Source organism: Miniopterus natalensis, chromosome 5 (assembly GCF_054644295.1).
Source record: "Miniopterus natalensis isolate mMinNat1 chromosome 5, mMinNat1.hap1, whole genome shotgun sequence".
Classification (NCBI taxonomy): Eukaryota; Metazoa; Chordata; class Mammalia; order Chiroptera; family Miniopteridae; genus Miniopterus; species Miniopterus natalensis.
Window position 1 is genome coordinate 91,505,197 of NC_142085.1, and position 20,219 is coordinate 91,525,415.

At 52.5% G+C, this 20,219-nt stretch overlaps 1 protein-coding gene across 1 annotated transcript in view; it reads right to left on the reverse strand.

Moving 5' to 3' along the window:
• WDR27 (WD repeat domain 27) overlaps positions 1-18,923 on the reverse strand; it is a 29,081-nt gene extending 10,158 nt beyond the window's left edge. The window contains exons 1-15 of the mRNA XM_087817760.1: positions 18,738-18,923; positions 16,002-16,143; positions 14,292-14,432; positions 12,723-12,820; positions 11,491-11,542; positions 10,225-10,295; positions 9,055-9,151; positions 8,067-8,163; positions 6,528-6,628; positions 6,000-6,061; positions 5,592-5,713; positions 5,091-5,173; positions 2,943-3,021; positions 2,111-2,185; positions 870-967 (exon numbers count right to left, since the gene is read on the reverse strand). Coding sequence (XP_087673886.1) covers positions 870-967; positions 2,111-2,185; positions 2,943-3,021; positions 5,091-5,173; positions 5,592-5,713; positions 6,000-6,061; positions 6,528-6,628; positions 8,067-8,163; positions 9,055-9,151; positions 10,225-10,295; positions 11,491-11,542; positions 12,723-12,820; positions 14,292-14,432; positions 16,002-16,143; positions 18,738-18,923 — 1,504 coding nt within the window. The remainder of the gene's footprint in view (positions 1-869; positions 968-2,110; positions 2,186-2,942; positions 3,022-5,090; positions 5,174-5,591; positions 5,714-5,999; positions 6,062-6,527; positions 6,629-8,066; positions 8,164-9,054; positions 9,152-10,224; positions 10,296-11,490; positions 11,543-12,722; positions 12,821-14,291; positions 14,433-16,001; positions 16,144-18,737) is intronic.
• Positions 18,924-20,219: the final 1,296 nt, after the last annotated feature.

The window sequence follows — 20,219 nt, forward strand, 5'->3', positions numbered from 1 at the left end:
ACCTGAGGGTCCTACCTGTATAGTCAGATGCTTATAGTCACAAGCATGTCAAACATCACAGGGATATTTAGTTCACTGATAACACTATAGATCTAATTTCCCAACATCATTTTAAAACTTCTTTTGCTGGCATTACATGAAAAACAAGGGGATTTAGGGTGGCTGTACATAATGACAGCCTTCAGGAATCCACTTACGATACTGTGGCCAATGGCTGCTCACACGCTGGAGGTGGGAGGCGCGGGGCTGCCAGGCCCAGGCCCCATGTCCACCCAGGACCCAGGGCAGGGACCTCAGAACCACAGTGTTTACTCTGAAAAGAGCTGAGATCGGAGAGCTCCCGGATGGGAGCTGCCTCCTTCCTTCCCCAAATTCATTAGAAAAAGGCCAACAGCCAGGAGGGAAGTCTAGAGGAGGCATTTCAATGCCCCTGAGAACAGAATGGCTGCCACAAGGCTGAGAAGCCTGGCGTGTGGCTGGGACATCACAGTCGTCCACCTGTGTGCTCTCCTTCCAGCTACCACGCGGCCAGGTGACCAGTGTCCAGGGCAGAGTGTGGCTCTTCCTCCCTGCCACACAGACCCTCTCCGAGTAGCCTACCTGCCAGGCCTCCCCTCACACGTGAAGAGGAGAAGGGGGGATGCAGGGACCCGGGGACGCAGGACACAGTCCCGGGAGCCCACGGCCTGAGCCCAGGCTGGTGTGGCCAGAGCTCTGCGCCTACTCCCATCAACGCAGGGGAACATGCGTTCTGATCTTAATCTAAACTCAAGCACTGCCGTCAAGCTCCAAGTAACTGAGATTTCTTAAAATCTGTTTACAACGGACAGTGAGTGGCAAAGCACCTCCCAGGACACCGGATGCCGTACCTGAGAACTGGACGCAGCGCACGGCTGCCGGGCCCTGGGCTACAGCGAGCTGCCTGCGGAGCTGGGTGGGTGGAGAGCTCTCCAGAGGGTACTCCTCACTTGAAGAGGGATGGGAGAGACCACGGTCAAGAGGGAGCTCACGGTGAGACGGGAAATAAAAGTAAATACCACGGACCTCCCCGTTTACAGGTGCAGTCTCACTCCTTCAGACTTGAATATTTCCATATGTAACTGGTGCATCCCAAACCATGAAACAACTTTAAAATGGACTTGCGTTCCTTAGAGCCAAAAAGCAGGTGTTTCAAGTTTGAAATACCAAGAACTTACTGTATTTAATATAAATGGGCATGGATACCGTGATGGCTCCAGGGAAGGGTGGTTGGGAAACCAGTTTTACTGCCCAGGTCAGACTCTGAGGGTGATCTCCATACACCGATAACTTCCCTAATGAACAAATCGTCACGTCCCAGCACTTAAAGAAGCTGGGAAGGCCTGGGGGGAAAGGGCCGGTGCTGAAAGTCAAGAGCAAGGGCAGGGCGGGCGGGACAGTGTGCAGGACAGGCGGGCGGGTGGGACCCGGGGGCCAGGCAGGGGCCCCGCAACCCTGTTTCTACAAAAAGTTCCCAGTCCACCAGCTGCAGCAGCCGCTGCACAGCCTCAGGTGGGGGCCAGGCCACGACCAGGACCAGCCAGGTGAGGGAGGCCTCCCCCGTCCTTCCCCTCCTGGGTCCCGCAGCCCCAGGTAAACGCAGCCTGAAGCCCGAGTCGCACAGCGACAGCCAGAACCAGTAGGAGGCTGCAGAGGGGGAGCAGCTCTGATCTGGAATTGTCCACACTTGTCCACATGCACATTCACACACTTACCACACATGTATCCACATGCATGTCAACACGCTTTACTCACACAGGTGTCTCTCTCACATCGATGTTTCTCTCTCCCCCTCCCTCCCTGCCACTCCGTGAAAAAAGCCATGGGAAAAACACCCTCTGGGAGGGTGCACAGCAATAAAAATCAAATGTCCAGAGCTGCTGGGGGGGACGGCAGCGACTGAAACATGACAAGCATGACAGAGTTAAGTCTGACCAGAGGAAGTAGATCGATGTGTGCACACGCGGTGCACATAAGTGCGTTACAGAGACGCAGGTAAGGTCCCACACCTGTTTGAAAAAGCTAATTAGCTTGTTAAAGGCTTTCTCCAAGTTATTTAAGTTTGCTTTGGAAGCACAGGCCAGGTGCCTACCGAGTGTGAGTGTTCTTGCGTTTTGACCTTTTACAGTCACTCTTGAGACTGGTTTTCGGTGAAAACATGGTGACCCTGTGGGAGGGAAGCTGTACATCAGTCTCAGGGGTCACGAGCTCTGAGCTTCTCAAGAGAACAGGGAAAAACACACGTAAATGCAGAAATGCCATCGGTGTCCCGAGTTAGTAACAAACTAGGTAATTTAACTTTGAGACTAACAGCTGGTCTTCCAGTTATACACGATCACTGGCCAATCAGTGCTGGAAAGCAGGCTGTATCTGGTATAAAAATCCTGGGGAACACCGTGCAGTTTACTTATAAGTAAAGCTCTGGCCATGCCAACCCATGGTCAGGCCACAGGGAGAGTAAAGCCCAGAGGGCTGGGCAGGGAGTCAGAGGCAGGGACTTTATCAGAGGGAGCAGCGGCCGGGCCACTCCGCAAGCACCACCAGTGGGCCTCCAGGTGCACCTGGGGAGGAAGGGGCAGGTGCTGCTGTGAGAGTGAGGCTGTGGTCGGGGAGGACGGTGCCCTTAGGCCTCCACGCCACGTCCCTCTCCCATCCTCCCCTCACAGGTCATTATCACTATGACCAGGTGAGGCCCAAATTGCTGGTGGAGCCCGGACACAGTGAGCACCCAGCAAACGCTGGCTCTGCAGCTGCTGCCACCTCTGTGACTAGGACATTCTGGGTCCGATCTGGTTCTAACTGCTGTTCATGTCTGTCTCCCGTCCTGCATGGCCCTCAGGACACACTCCGCCACGTTTGGACCCGGCCTGGACGACCGTCACATGTCTCTGCCCCCAGGGGAGCGGCTGTGAGCCGCTACTCACTGCGGTGCGGCCGTGTACCCCGAGGACCTGACGCGGCTGTGGAAGACCAGGGGCTGGTCCCGCAGGGCGCTCCGAGCAGCTGCAAAGACAGTCAGAGAAACAGCACTTTAACTGACACTCGTGTGGACCTGACGAGAACAGTCCTCCAAACAGAAACGTTCTCACAGCCACAGTGAGTCCCCGGCCTATAAACTCAGGAGGTTTACACCCAGCGCCGAACCAGCCAGTGCCAGCAGGGATGGGTCAAGCATAAGAAAACAAAACGTTTTCCTCCCTCCTTAGATGATACACAATTGCAGTATATTTACTGCTACATATTCAATATACTTTTCCTGCGTGCCTGCCACAAGGACCCACGTGGCCACAAAACGGCCACGCACGGAACTCAGTCTGTGTGACAGTTCTGTCCGTGGGACATCACCGGCCAGTGTGGGGATTCACCTCACGCACCAGTGACGCAGCCTCTCCACCCAGAGAACAGCAGTTACTTCAACCATGAAAACTCCTCTCACGCTTCGTCACATGATAGAATCGCACGTAAGACAAGCCCTGAGGTGGTCACATCAGCACAGCCAACAGCAGTGAGGCTTCCTGTCCTACACCCAACATATCCAAGTCCTCACAGCTCTGCCGATGGGCAGACACCCAGATGTCGCATGGACTCTGGTACCACAGACGTTTACAGGTCTCAGCACTGCTTCCCAAAAAATAAAATTCTGCCGGAATTATTTACCTTACCCACATTCAACACTCGCTATTCAGTATAAATCCTCTATAATATCATAAAACTTCAGAAAAGTGGGTAATTTCATTATATGAATTCTAAAAACAGTTCTGTTCTAAAAACTAAAAACAAAGGACTTCAGTTCTGTTTCAAACCTGGTACCTGAGCCATAAAAACTAAGTGGACATTTGCATGGCTCAGACCCGTCCGGGGAGGACAACCGAACACAACCCCAGGGAGGCACCGGGGTCGGGTGGAGGGGCCAACCCCATCCCAAGAAACCCTGAGAGCTGCAGACCGCGATCGGGGAGATGGCGAGTCACACTGCGTCAGTGCCGGGGGTCCTGATGCCAAGCTCACGACGCGAGGCCACACGGGCGTTAACAGGTGCTCCAAGCGTGAAAGTGGGAGAGTCCGTGTCCCACACATTTCCTCTATGTCTATCACGCTCTGTCCGCGACAGGTGCTCAGCATTTCTGTGAGTCGGTCATCCTCACTCATTTCCCACATAAATGTTTCCTAAACAGCACACTAACTGTCACAGAAATCAGAACTTTAGAATTTCCCCCCTGGATCAAAGAGAGCGTCAGGAAACGGACAGATGCACAGTGTGTGTGGCGTGAGGTAACGTGTGATACGTGACGTGATGACATGGCATGTGATGGATGTGGCATGTGACAAGGCGTGGTGCGAGCCATGTGCTATCCTGTGTCGCAGCGTGGGGTGGGGTGGGGTGAAGTGGGGTGGGGTGGGGTGAGAGGCTGAGAGGGAGACAGGCAATGGGACAGGGAAACAGACTGACAGACACCTTGCTGTTTTCTTCTGTGGTCAGTAAGAGGCCCCACATGACTGACCAGGACTTCGGGTTGGTCACTGGATAAAATAAAAGATGTCACTTAAAATACAAGATACTTTTTCAAAGTATTTCTTTGTAAAAAGCAACATGTGGATTTTTTTTTGGATCTTCTTAGAACAAGCGATGAAAAAACATGTTTGAGAAGCATATTTATGTGTCCTGGCTAATCCAAGACACCAAGGGTCACTGTCAGTTTGCATACGGTGCGTGTGCCTAGGAAGAAAATGCCCATGTGTTTAAAACGGGTCCAGTGTGCGCAGTAAAATTACATGATGTAGTTGGAATTGCTTTCAGTTCTTCAGCCAAGAGAAACGAGAGAAAAAGGTCCCATGATAACCCGTCGCCGAGCGCCCCCTGCCACGGGTCCACACTGTGCCGGCCACTGGAGAAACAACCACGTATTCTTAACAGTCACCGGATTCCTATGAATTACACTCAGTTCCCTGCCACAGAACACACAAGGGGCAGGGAGACAGAGGCGCCCTGAACAAACGCAAACCCACGAGCAGTGTAATGATGCTAATGACGAACGTCTGAGTCTCTACACTTTAGGGCATGTTATACTGACCAGCTTGTTTGTGACCAGCCGGCTTGGTACATTTTCCCTCAGCGATTCCAAAATACAGAGGGGAGGTCGATGAGACACAGGAGCTAAAATAAAGACAGAAAACTGTACCATGGGCACAAACATGTCAGAGTTGTTCCAACCAAGCGCACGCTTTAAGGACAGTTCACACGAAGGCTCCTGCACTATAGCTGCAACACTGAGGCGCGGACACTGTCAAGATCACTCTCATCTTCCCAAGGAACCAATTTGTATTTCAATAAAAGTGCTGGTTTGTAATCTACATTCTACCCTGAAATACAGCAGTTTCACATTAAAATAAATTTATACAAGGTGGACGCAACAACATGAGCAGTAATTTCTTTCAAACAAGGTTAAGATAGTTGGGAGTTTACTGAACTTTACTCTAAATCCTGCCACATGATGAACGGGCACATGCAGCCCCCACCTGGGATGACCTACCTGGGCAGACCCACCTGGGCAGACCCACCTGGGATGACCTACCTGGGCAGCACTGAGAGATGTGCTCCCAGGTGGGGGCGCTGCTGGGACCTCACCAGAGCAGCCAGGTTGACCTCCAAGCCCGTGATCTCATTTCCAAACATGGCTGCGAGCAAGCAGAAGGCCTGCGAGGGGCATGGCAGAATGAGAGACGTGACTGTGACACCATCTCGACCGTGAAAACCTGACTCCAATGCAAACACAGCCTTTCCACGGGGAGCCCTCGCCTGTCACTAACGGTTCTGTGGCTTCGCTGCAGGTGTCTGCACAGCACTGTGATTAACAGCTTTCACACACACACCTCTGCAGGAACCCGGCCCTGTCACACGCGGGAGCTGGTGAGCACGATTCATAGGTATGGACAGAAGGACAGGCGCCCCGACACCAGGGCAGGGAGTGCCGCGGACTGACCTTGTCATTGCTGCTCATCACAGCACATGACCCGGCCACCTGAATGCTGAGGTTCTGAAAATCTGAATTTTCACAAAGAGAAAGAAACAAGCACATTTAAGGGGTAAGAAAAGGAACCAGATACTCAGGGACACGTTATCTGCTGTGTTCCTGACACTGCAGGGATGGGGCAGGGCCAGCCGCCGGTGCAGCTGACCACACACAGACATGTGCCCCAAGAACACAGACCCCGCAGCTAAGCGACATGCCAGCTGGATCTGGGAGGACAGAGAGGTGGCTGAGGGCACAGGAGGGAGGCCTGGGAGATGGGGACCAGCACAGGGAGGTCCCCACAGAGCCAGACGCATGTCCCTGGGCCTTGGCACACAGAGGTGCCCACGCCCCTGAGGGTGCCCCTCTCACCCATCATTTCCTCACTCCGAATGACAGGCTTTCTACCCTAAAACTTGTTCCCCACAGCAGTAAAAAAAAAAAAAATTAAAGTTAACATGAAATTTATATCAGAGGTTCTCTGAACATTGAGCTCACCCCTGTAACGTAAGACGGCCTCCAGTTCAAAGCTCGCCAGGTTGAGCACAAACAGTCCCGCAGAGCTTCCCACCCACACGCAGCTGGTCCCAGGAAGAGGGCTGTTGAGAGAGACGCACAGTGTGGACTGATCTCACCTGTGACGTTTCGGTTCCACAGAGTTACCGAGGGCCACCCGAACCCTCCCTGCGAGTGGAGCACGGCTGTGTCGCCGCGGAGACCGCACAGGGTCTCTCTGCGGGGTGGCAGGGGCTGCTCCTGTCGCCCACAATCACCACCACCCACACGAGGCCGGTGTTGAACCCTCTGGGGTTTCCTCGGGGTCTAGTCTCGAGTGAAGACAAGAAACACAAAAGCCACAACCTGGTCCCAACTCAACTCTCATCTGTGACATTTTTATTTCCTCCGAGGTCACCAGAGGTTGGTGCCGCGTCCCCTGCAGGAGGGTGCACGCTGGCGTCCTGTGAGGCGCTCGGCACCATCACGGCCACGGCGGCAGCTCTGCACAGGAGAAACACGCTTGAGAGGAAACGACTCCCAGGGAGCAGAGCCTGTGGCTGGCAAACAGCTCTGCCGTGTCTTCCTTCTCCGTTGGCAAGCCAGATAAAACTGTCTGGCTGATTAATCCGCCAGACTGGGACTCAGGACGGCCCTCCAGGCCTGCCTGCCTGCCACCTGCACCCTGAGGACACTAACCCAAGCACCAGCCTCGGCACCTGGCACCTCCAACAGCCCAGCTTCCCCAGGACTCATTCTTGGCACCCTCACCTCCAAAGCCAGACCACAGGGCCACCAAGCGAGTCATCCTAGACGGAAACCGGACCCTGTGACATGGTATACTCCCTTCCCATTACTGCCCTGCTCTGAGCGAGGTGGTGTCCACAGTCTCAGACCCCTAAGTCGGCCCAACTGCCGGCAAAGCAATTGCTCCGTCCCAGCCTCCACCCGCAATGCCAGCCAGGAAGGGGCGTCTGTGCAGGGACAGGGCCACACCAGCTGGGCCACCAGGCAGGGCTGCACCCTGCACGTGCCCCCAGCATTCGCCTCCTGTCGGGGACCAGAGTCCTCAGTCATCTCCAGAACCTCCCACGCTCTGAGCTGCAGGCGAACACACTCACTGCCTGTCCTTTAATCACAGTTAAACAGTGGCTTCCTTACGTGGCCAAATATTTATAATATTTCTACCAAATACAGTGATAAATAAAACTCATCTGAGGTCAATGTTAAACACGTAACATGCAGCACAGACAGAGAGAGTCTAGGATGAGTTGTAACTACGTCTCCCCTTCACCCCATTACACAAGTCAAGGTCTGCCTGGATTTTATGAGCAAAATTAAAATAACCCCATTTCTTTTATTAAATGAATTTAAAATAAGTGACTAAGTTTGCCAACTTTAAGACTTACAATAGGCAATTCTAAGAACACTTGCAGTTACTCAAACAGACTAAAATAATTGGGTTTTAATTCCATCATTCTAAGAAACAAACCTAACTTGAGGTTTTCCTCCAGCAGCCCCAGCCAAGCTCACCACACTTACCGCTCATGTCCAGGACCAAGGATGCGTGACAGGTTGCAGTGCGCCAGGGCCAGGACAGGAAGCGTGATGTCGACCAGGTCCCCTCCGTTCAGCTCGCCTGCCGAGGGAAGCGCACTCTCTCCTGGGAACAGCTATGACAATCCCACATGCAGGTTAAAATGGTTGGTAGAAACACTCAGGTCGGGAGCCAAGAGGACGCAAAGCTCCTTCGTCATAAAGACCAGGTGAGAGACAAGAAGTGGGCCCGTCACGGGGCTGCAGGGGGTGGCTGGGCCTCAAGCACAGGCCACGGAGGGAGGGAGTAGTGGGTTTGAGGTTTAGTTCATATTAAGTGGGCGTTGATGCAAGAAATCATAAAAGCCAAGACTTAGAGCATTAGGAAAAATACATACATTGGATACAGGTAACTTCTGACCTGTTTGAAAAAGAAAGGGCTTAAAGTCATCTGCGAAAAAACAAACAAACCAAACTTAAAGAACAACCACGGTGACGTGACTGTTGGCCGAGCGAAGCCACACTTGCTGCAGCACGAATGTTACTGGCCACATTCACCTGCAGAAGAGGCGCTGGCTGGATTAAAAAGTAAAATAACAGCTTCCCGGTGTGTCAGCTCCGTTTGTGACAGTATCACAGTTAGCAGAGCACATGGTGACAGGCTGAGCCCCGGCACAGTGGCAGCACTGGGAGGAGGGAGAGGACAGGTGACAAGCAACAGGATGTGGGCAGGGCGGTCAAGGTGGAATCGGGATTAGAGTGCACATCTGCTCAGCGTGGAAGATCCACGGGACCCCCACAGCCATGACAACCACCCACAGGAGGGGTGTTCGCTGGACCCCCACCCTGTCCTCTCGCAGACCAGCCGGTGCCTGGAGATGTCTAAGGTCAGGACCCTGACCCTGCTGTCCCCACTCCGGCCCTCAGGCAGGACCTGGACAGGCTGCTCAGAGTGCCGTGGGCAGGATTCGGTGGGCGGGGTCAGTGAGGCTACCTGGCTGGCAGGTGGAGAAACTTTCCATCTGTTTCCTCAGGTCCACACGAGTCACACGACGGTAATGATGACCTTGCACCAAACTGAAGATGCACAGCTGGACCAAGGAGGTGAGAGACATGTCAGTCTCGTTGAACGGAGGGAGGAAAAGGCAGGACAAGCAGAGGAGGAAGGGCGGGGGCCTGGGACCCGGACTCGGGACTGGCTCTGAGGTGAGGAACAGTCTTGTGGGATGGGGCCCCTAACCTTGGGGTCGATGGTGTCAGGACTGAGCTAAACTGGAGGACACCCAGCTGGGGTCACAGAGAACTTCTTGGTGGGGGACCAACCACCTCACATCGGGGGGCCAGAGAGTGGGCCATGCGGTGCTCTGGGTGAAAATGAAGGAGACACACAGGAGGGGAGAACTGGGGGTCCTGGTGGGATGTCGTCCCCAAACTGCATCGACTTTTAAAAAGAGAACAGCACGCACCCTCCGAAGTGGAGCTAAATCGCTTGCCCAAAACTCTAGGTTTTGAAAAAGATCATGTATCTTCAAAATGTTCAGTTCAGGTGAAGCTGACAGTGAGGCTGAGAGGCTCTCAGCTCAGCGTTCGGGACAGACAGACGCCGAGGCCCCAAACTAAAAGCAGTTTACGGTGGGGAGTCACGTCCTAGGCCAGCAGCTTCCCTGACGAAGGTCCATCTTTACCTGAACTGACCCTGTCTACTGTCTTTCTGCATCTACGGTCACTTATCGTTAGGATGTCAGAGTAATTTTCTTTTTCCAGACCCCTCAGGGCACAGGCACAGCTTTGGAGACCACACCCCCCACTGTCCTGAGTTAACTGTGGACTGTTAACTATCCTGCACCAACCTGAGTAAAGAAGTGTGTGTCTCTCATCTAACGTTTTATCCAATTCCAGAGGTTTCCCGGCTTTGCTTTCTCCCGCCTCCCTCATCTATCACCAGAGGGTTTCTTGGAACCCACTGACCTCTCTCCTTTTCTGATTGTAATGGATAAAGCAAGGTGCACAGTTGCCATTCTCGGGGCGTTATCGCAATCCCTTGAGATCCTGCTTCCTGACAGGAGTCAACAGCTTGGCTCAAATAAACTCACAAAAGTTCTTCACAGGTTTGGGTGGTTTTTACGGTGATGCTGGGATGGACTAGAAGGGGCGGGGCGCTCACCTGGCCCTCGGCACTTCCGGCAACAAGCTGCTGGCTCCGTCCATCCAGGAAGAGGCTCAGGAGGGGGGAGGCTGGTTGCGAAATAGAGGACATTTGCTTTGGGCACTGACATAGTTTAAACTGACAACTATCAGTTTTACTCCTTTTGGTCAAGTTTGGACTATTCTGAAACAATCTGTTCCCAGGAAGTAGAAACTGGGTGAGCACAGCGGGAGGAATCTCATGTGCTCGGGGGAGGCAGGGCTACCATCAGCGGGGGTCCAGGTAGACCCCCCTGTCTGCCCACATCACTCAAACCCCCACCCTGGTCACTGACTCCAGTGGCTCCTAACCCGGGGGAGGGCAGCAAGTACCCAGGAAGCGCTAGACTTTCCCCAGGACGGTTCTTGAGTGGCCAGAAGTCATGAAGCTATGGGATTCACGATGAAACAGCAATTAAATGGATGCCTTTTTAAAAATTGTTGCCGAGGATGTCATTTCACTTATGACATATTCTGAATCTAAACTGTAAAAAATTTAGAAGGAGGGTTCAGATACATGGATATTAAAAGACACTCCTTGTCCTAAAAACTATAAAAGGCATCAAAATCAAGTTTGTAATGTCTTAACAAATAACTCCACATAATTTCAGGAAATAATTCCAACACAATTCTGAGAAATGTCTTATCCCTGGATTGCTGGTGCCCGAGCTGTTGAAGAATTGCACTCTCCAGGTCGACCTTTAACATTGAGCCTTCGGGCGGCACCTAAACTTTCCTACGTTGTTTCCATGGGTCGTATCCCAAAAAGGAGCCACCTGCCCTAAACCAGATGTGCACACAGGAGCACGGGGACCTGGAAACCAGTCCCAGCAGGTGCTGGGGACCCTGTGGAGGCTGCACCTGCACCCACTGTTCAACCTTCCCGTCCCCTGTGTGACCGTGGACGGTGTCCGTTGTGACCAAAGGGACAGTTTGAGGAGAGTGTGTGGCAACCCAGCCACTGGCCTGGGCCCTCCGGGCGCTGTCCCTGCGGATGCACAGCCCGGGACCTTGTTTCCTGGGACAGCAAAGGTGCACGGCACCTTCCCACACCTCTCCCAAACCCCCAGAACGCCCCGTATAGGCTCATGCTTTAAAGTTAAAAGGAAGAAAACCAGGTGGGAGTGAAACTAGTATTTCTGAGGGACACTCAGATCCCCAGCTGTCACGCTCCATCTACGGGTCTCACACACGGGGAGAGCGGAGACTCGGAGACATGGGCAGAAAGGATGTAAGTCAGGGCTACCTGTCAGCACCGAGGAGCTGTGCACTAACGATCCCGCGTGGTAGTCCCAGACCTTTGGACAGACACACAGGTTCCTTTAGAAGAGTTCAAACTTTTCCATTATTGCTTTAGCTTCAACTAATACTTCTAGCCAATTACAAATCAACCTGTATAAATGGTTTTCTAAAAGAGAAACAAGTAATAAGTATAGTAATAAAACTGTACACACAGAATAGAAGATGTCAGACTCATACAGAAAAACACTCCATTTCCAGAAATGAGAACCTGTGGGTTTGGAGACCCGAGCCAAGGTGCGAGGCAGGCTCAGGCACTCAGCCCACCCTGCCCCGCGAGGCGCAGGCACGAAGCCAGCTGTCCCCGCAAGCAGACCTCACATAAAGTGTGTGCCTGAGAGCCCTACACACACGGTTACTGGGAGACAGACACGTGGCACTCTCCAATCATCAGCTCCTTTAATTCCCACAACGCACGGAGGTGGTGGGCACCGTTAGCCCACTTGTTCCCATTATGTCCAGACAGGAGCGTGAGGCACAGCACAGCATGTCTGTCAGCAGCAGTGGGTACTCAGAGAGCTGGGGTGCAGCCCAGAGCTGCTCCAGAGCAGGGACTTGACACCCTTTCAGCTGGTTGTGCCAGGAACAGGTTTCAGGGTGACAGTGGAAGTGGTGCCCAGTCTCTCCGTCCCTCCCTGTGCCCGGCCCCTCCTGCCCCTCCCTGAGCAGCTGTGTGGTAAGTTCCTCCCACTTTTCTCTCTCGCACGTGTAGCATCCTCACTGTCGCCGAGATAATCGTGACACTAGCTAACTTGGACACGGACAGGCACTGAGCTTGCATTTTAACTTATTTTCTTCTTGAGCCCAATTTGTTCTGACTGAATCCAGGTTCTAGAAAATGGTTCTGCTCCAGCCCCTCGTTAATACCATGGAGACGAGTCAGTTTTCTCCCCAAGGCCCTGGACTTGAGGAGGTGGTCCGAGGTAACTCAACAACTCGAGCCCAGATAGGAATGTGGTGACAGAGAGGGGCTGTAAGCGCCACCTGACTCCCAACACTCAGCCCGCGGCCCCAGCCAGAATGTCTGGCCGCAGGTCAGGACAGCGACCATTGTGCAGAATGTGGCAGAAGTAGAGTCATGTGGGAGGCAGTGGGCGCGAGCGTCCGGCTCTGCACTGCTGCACTCACCACACGGTTTAAGCTCCCGTTGACCTGTGAGTGGTCTGCCACCGTCCCTACCTTAAAGCTCCTGTCCTCAGACACCGAGATGAGGAGGTGTGCCTGCCACGCACAGAACTCAGCAGCCGTCACAGGGCCCTGGTGCCCCTCCAGCTGGGCTCGCGGGGACTGACTCTGGGGGTCAGACAGGGGGACCAGTCACTGGATGTTCTGACAATGACTGTCACTAAGAAGTTACCTGTGTCCCGCAGAAAAGACTTCCTGTTAAAATAAACCCTCCCTCTTCCAAAGTTGACGCTCTTTATACACAGACCCAGGAGTTGCCATTCAGATGGCTGAACTCAGGCCTCCAGGGCCACACGGCCCCTGACGGTGAGAGAGAAACAGTGACTGAGGCTGACCCTCCGCTGAGCCTGGGCAGGCGCCTGCCCACAAAGCATCTGAATGTTAGAGCTCAGACACCAGGGGGCCCATGAAGCCATCCCGGGACAGGTGTGGGGGCCCCCCAGTCTGAGGACACTTTCCATGTCCGTCTGTGACTCTTTTCCCACACTGACCTTCCCTGGGTAAGCCTCAATCTCACAATCAATGTGAGCCAAGAAGTGTTCAAAGACAGGACTGTGCCCCCAACAGCCTGGCACACCCCAGGCCCCCACCAATAATAATTAACACATTGTTTGCGGGTAGTTTTCATCGCGCGCTCTACTACCAGTCAACGTAAAACGTATAAATACATTTCCCACATACAATGAGTTAAGATTTCATGCCTAACATCCTTCCCAACCTATGTTTTTTAACGTGGACATGGCAAGGAATTCTCTGCAGGCAAACGGCTTGTTAACCATACTCGTGACACCAGGCCATGGACAACCTGTCCCCACAGTATGTCTCGAACAGACCACGAATCAGAGGGAACAGAGAGCCACATCCTGCTGTCTGACACAGTGGCCCAAAAAGCTGTTTCAGGATCAGATATAAGATTCAATGATCATAGAACCTGCAGGTGGCAACACATTTACTCAAACTATTCCCCATTAAGAAATAAGTGAGAGCCCGGCCGGGCATGGCTCAGCGGTTGAGCATCGACCTAGGATCCAGGTGACTGGGGTTCAATTCCCGGTCAGGGCACATGCCCGGGTTGTGAGCTCGATCAATGACTCTCTCATCATTGATGTTTCTCTCTCTCTCTCCCTCTCCTTTCCTCTCTCTGAAATCAATAAAGATATATTTAAAAAAATAATAATAATAATAAGTGAGAAAATCCAGTTCTTGATGGAAGCAAATTTTGCTGAAAGATCAACAAAAGCAGCACAGGGTGAAGGTCTCCGAGCAGCTGCTGAAGCAGAGTGTCAGGGAAGCACACATTTCACGGAGCGTGTCTGTTTCAAGTCTCCAGCACCCGGGTTTCATGGAGAGTCTCCATTCACAGCAGACAGCCTTCCAATTTCAAGACAGAGGTACGTGTTCACTCACTTCCCCCCGTGGGCACAGGTTGTCCATGGCCTGGGGTCACGAGTAAGGTTCACAAAACTCGCCCAGTTAGGAGCACTGCTGACGAGAGGCAGGGGCACCTCGGCACCCATGAGGCCCCACCAGCTCTGCACATCCCGCCCCCCATGCCACCCTCACATAGGTTATCTCTCACCTGGACATCCAGCACGAGGACTTTGTTACCAGCACACACAGCGGCTACCTGGTCGTCTGGACCAAACCTCACATACTGCACCTTTCCTGGGAGGGTGTCCAGGATGAGCCCGCAAGGAACCAACCCTGGGGGAAGTGTGGTCGGTTGTTAGTGTCGTTATCAGAGGTGGGACTGTGACAGCGAAAGTGTCGTGGGGGTCAGCTCCTCTCAGTGACACACGGGGTGACAATGAGCTGTCACATGACTTTGGCTCTTTGAGAGCATTAAAAACACTGAATATAAAAATTCTTCTGGAAATTCGTGGACTTGGCCAGAATTGGCCAGTAGTGTGAGGGCACTCCCCATGCAGCCCCAAGGGAAGGATGGAAACTGAGCTTGTTCTAACCCACGGCCGAGTGCAGGTCGCTGGACAGCCCCGACCTCCAGTGCCTGCTGACCTGGGAGGAGATCCCCACATATCAAAGTTCACGTGAGGCTCCCAAGAGCAACTTAAAGACAAAGTTTGGGAGCGCAGCCCCTTCAACACCAAGAGCTGTCTGTTTACAAAGACCTTGTGGGAAGCAGATACCTAACATGTGGTTCACTGTACACTGGCACATGTGCATATTATACTTGCATGTGCTTGTGCAGGTGTGCACTACATACATGTGTACTACGTGTGCTGTATGTGTGTGCCCACATGTGTACTGTGTTATATGTGAATGTATGTGCCACAAATGTATGCATCATGTGTATAAGTGTGTATGCATATACTACACATGTGTGTATTATACACACATGTACATGTGTGTGTGGTGTGTGTGAGCTATGTATGCATTTCCCTATATGTACTATTTGTGCACGTGTATGGTGTGTATGTATGTGTGCGCATGTGTGTGCTGTATCTGTATGCATGAGTATTATGCAATGTGCATGTGTACATAGTGTATATGAGTGCATGTGTGTATGGACAGCGTGTGGGGGTATGTACGCAATATGTGTGTACATGTGTATGTGGGTGCTACATGTGTGTGCATGTGTGTTTGTATTTGCATACATGTGTGTATATTTGTATTTACATGTGTGTGTACTATATATGTGTGTGTGTGTAGATGTTGGTGGTGACACACTGATATTGCAGTGACCATAGTATAAATTAAAGAAAGTGGAGTATAAACTATTATATAGGCTGTTGCTTAAAATGAGTTGATTTAAGAATAATTCTAAAAATTCTGAACGGAACTTCTCAATGTGGTCCTCACTGACGTTTCACCACCATCTGACAGGATTCGGACACCACCACCCTCTGACACATGGGCTCCTTCTCGGCTCCTCAGGCCCAGCTCTTCCCACGCAGGCCCAGGCCCCCACAGTCCCTCTGCCTCACATGCGCTGCCACCCTCCCACCCAGGTTTGTCTGTCACATCGATGTTTCTCTCTCTCCCTCTCTCCTTTGAAAAGCAATGGAAAAAATATCCTTGAGTGAGAACAACAACAACAAAAAAACCCACAGAGCCCAGGACACCAGCTTCACACACAGCCAAGGTCGGAGGTCAGAGTGGCCTGGTGTGCTTCCCATGGGCACCCAGCTCCCTACCTGGTTTCAAGGTCACAGGGGTCAAACAGGATCCCAACCCCCTCACATTACCAAGTATATCTAAGGATACATGGTTCCCTTTGAACATTTTTAAAATCTGTTTTAAGTCTGCGCTTACCTTGAAGCACTTTCTCTCTGCATTCGTCCAGCCTCCACATGATAACATAATCTTGTGATGCAGAACAGACCAGAAGGGGGTTCCCCGTATTTCCAAATGCCACGGCAGTGATTGGCTGATGGTGTCCTCTTAAGACCAGAAGCTAAAACAATTCACAAAAATATCATAGATTAGAGGTAACAAACAAAATAAAAAACCATAACAATGTAACCTCAAAACTAAAAAATTAAAGGGACTGAATTTTTCAGATATATTGACTTCACATATTCATTTATTAAGATCCATGTGTCCTAGGAAAGGATTCTCTCAAGTTCGGCGCCGTTGCTCAGTATCACAAACAACAGGCACCAGCAAAGTGACAGCTGCCCTCACCCTGCACCCGCTGTGTGTGATCCAACAGTGCCCACTGCGCCCACCGCGTGCTGGGGAGGTAACAGCGTGTGGCCTGTAACAGATTCAGTGCGTTTTTGTCTCCTTTCTCTTTAACCAGCGTGGTCAACAGATGCTCAGGTTAGAACGAGCCTGACTAGCACAGTGACCAGCTGGTTAAGGTCTTTGAATCTACACAGACAGCATGGCAACCAGAAGGGTAGGCCCTTTGCTCACCACTTACTATTGAATTCCTGTGTCCCCCAACAGAAAAATGAATGAACAGATGGTAGTATGTTCCCACAACGGAATATTACCCAGTGATAACAACAATGAACCCTTGATATGTGCGAGGACACAGATAAGTGTCAAAATAATCATCCAGGATGAAAGGAGCCAGCAGACAAAGGAGTAAATACTGTCTGATTCCATTTACATAAAACTCTAGAAAATGCTAAGTAACCTAAAAGCTTATATTTAGAATAGATTAAAAAAACTCCTTCAAATCAAAAAAGACAGACACTCCAATAGAAAAATGGCAAGAGATCGAACACATACATCCTTCAACCTTGACCAAGATTAAAAAGAGAACATGGCCAAGTGGCCAATAAATGTACAAAAAAAGTATCAGATGTCATTAGTCAGCAGGGAATTATAAATTTCAATTAAGTAGCACCGCACCCACCAGAAGGGCTAAAATTAAAAGGACCAAGTGTAGGGAAGGAGGGGAAACTCTTATACACCATTTGGAGTACAGACTGGTACCCCCACTTTGCAGGTCTCCTTAGCATTATCTACTGAACTAAAGACTCAAATCCCCCATGACTCAGCAGGTGGGCACACCTATTACATACTAGAGAATGTTTGCAGTGGTCAAACTGTGGAATCAAAACAGAGGTACTCCAGCAGTGGAATGGATAAGTGTGGTCCCTGCATTCGGTGGAGTACTATGCAGTAATGAAAACAAACAGGGATGAACCTCAGGCCGTGTACACACAGTTCAAACGTGAGCCACTACCTACGGTGCTAGAAGGGGAGACAGTGCCCTCTTTGGTGGGGAGAGGGACACTGACAGGGGCGGTCACCCAGCTGTGCCCGCTTTTTATGACCACGACGTGTGCTCAATGTCTGGGACACGGTTTTCTGAGTATTTTATAGTCCACTGCAAAAGTGAGAGAGATCAAGCTGGAGATCTAAACATAGCTCTAAACTCAGGAGAATGTCCAAGATACAGGTTCCCCTTTACTCGTGATTAGCCAAGTGACTGTCAGTAAGGCTGAAAGCTAAAGAAAAACTTCAAGGTAAATACAGTCATGGCTCCAACGTGCTGTGCTCACTGTTCTCAAACGCCCAAAGCCCAAAGTGAAGGCAAAAGTTACTCAGATACCAAAACATGTGGATAGAATTTACTTTTTTGTTTCCATGAATGCCGGAGCCCGCTGGCAGAGTCGAACGGTCCTGAGGAAGGGGTGAGGATGGAGAAAAGACAGACACAAAAAAGATGGGATCGGGAGGGCTGCAGCTCGTGCCTGCTGCCAGCTGCCAGCCTCTAGTTTATTTTCCCAGCTCAATATATACAGGCACTGTTGATTTTGCTGAATAGCACCCCTCCCCACATTCCTACAAGGCTGTTTGAATGCTCTTTCAGAGTAAACACTCTGCCACCTGCATGAGCTCAGACCTTGGTAACTATCTTTATCTCGGCTTCTAATGGGAACTTTTGGGGAGGATTGAGTCCTTGGCTCCAGAGCCTCAGGCTACGTGGACCATGTCCAGACATGTAGCGGGCTCTCAATATCAAGGGTCATTGTGGGGAGGGTCGAGTCCCTGACTCCAGACCCTCAGGTGGCGTGGACCATGTCCAGACACGTCACTGGCTCCCAACACATGAAACCTGTATTTATTAAGAATATTCAAATAATTACATCAGTCATGAAATAGGCTTTAGAATGAAAATTAATGACTCTAAAACTCTATCAGTTTAAGGTAAAAGATTCTGCAATAAACATAATAAACTTCCTTAAATGTGTTAATATTAAAAACCTATAAAATTTCAACTTGTCGTGTGTTGAGATGAACCTGTTCTTGCTCACGTTCATACTGGAGAATTTTTTAATAAAGTGATTCCAGTTTATTTTATAAAAATCAAAGTTAATGTAATGCCTTTGTTGTGTTCACATTTCCCTCCATAGTTGTTTGCTGAATCCCATAGGGCCATATCACCCAGACAGCACCATGGTGCTAGAAGTGAAGACAGTGCCCCCTTCACTGGGGGGGGGGACGACGGACAGGCGAAATGGAGAGGTGACAGGTGACACAGGGCGCTTTGTGTTGTCGACAGAACAAGAAGCACGCAGACCCGAGCACCTGCTGGGGCGGGTCCTCGGTGCTCCACACGCAGAGGTGATTTCCATCTAAGGGGAAAGCGCAGTGTGGCGGGCGGCAGGCAAGCTGGACGTGCGAGGCGGGCTGCTTGGACTCAACCCGGTACTTTTCTGTGACTCTGTCGCCCCCACAGCCATCACTTGTGGAGAAAATCTGTGGTTCTTCCATCTTCAATCTGAAAACACAGGAACATGCATGACAGCTGCGGGAATATTTCATACAGACGCCAGTCTGTTATTTATTCATAATTACTGATGTGGTTACACACACATGAGGCATCATACTTCCTCCCCGCACCCACTGCTTCCAAGAAAAAGGGAAAGTCACTGGAGACCCTGGAGGCCCCGGCCACACCGCTCCACTCCCCACCAGCGTCTAAACGACACAGACCCGACCAAGGCCCACTCACCCCTGCCAACACTTGCAGAGCTTGTCTCAGCCACCCCAGTGCGCCCTGGGGAGCACGAGTGTCCCCGAAAAGGAGCACACGCCTGAACACACAGAAACTGCGCTGGAGCCTGCCATGAGAACACGGGATAGGTCAGATCTAGAGCCCCACAGGGGGGACATGGTGTGAGTGGAGCCAGGGCGATGGGTCAGGGAATAGGGGAAAAACAATCTCAGAACAAGTGAGGGAAAGCACAGCAGCTAAAACACCCGCGCGTGCTACCGGCTTTCACTAACCTGCATGAAAACACAACCACCTAAAACCTTTGTCGCCCAGATTCACACGCGACTCCCTAATCCTCAGTGTATTTGGAGGCGGGCTTTTGGGAGGAGATGAGGTCCTGAGGGTGGGCCCCCAGGAACGGGATCGGTGCCTTTAGAAGGGGACCCGGGGAGCGACCAGCCAGGAGGACTCAGCCCGGGGATGCCCAGGCGCCTCTGTGGACCGGGGAGGGGCCCGCCCCGGGCAGAGACGCACAGGCCCGGGCTCGCGCCCGCGGCCCAGCGGGGAGAGGTGGCGGTCGGCTCGCCGCCCGTCTGCGGACCGTTACCGCGGCCCGAGCGGGCCCCGCGCGCCCCGCTCCCAGGCCCGCCTCCAGGGTGCGGAGACCGAGGGGGCGGGGGCTGGGTCCTGAGCAGCGCCCCCCGGGTCTCGGCGCCCAGGGCGAGGCAGAGGAGCTGCGGCCCCGCTGGGGACTGCGCCGGCGGGCGCCCCACGCCGGGAGGGCGGCCCTGCGCGCGCGGCCGGCGGACAGGAGGCGGCGCTCCCGCCCGGCCTGCGCGGGGCCCGCGCCCCGGCCCCTCCGCTCCCCAGCTGACCCGCGAACCGGGCCTCCGGGCCGGCCGCTCGCCGGCTGCGCCCCGTCCCCGCCCCGTCCCTGCTGCCGGCGTGACCGGGCGGAGCGCGGGCCGCAGGGCCGACCCCGGCTCGCGGCGGGGCGTGGGCGGGACCCGCACCCCCTCCCGGGCCGCAGGCTCCCGCCTCAAGGACGGAGGAACCGGGGAGCCCGGGAGCCC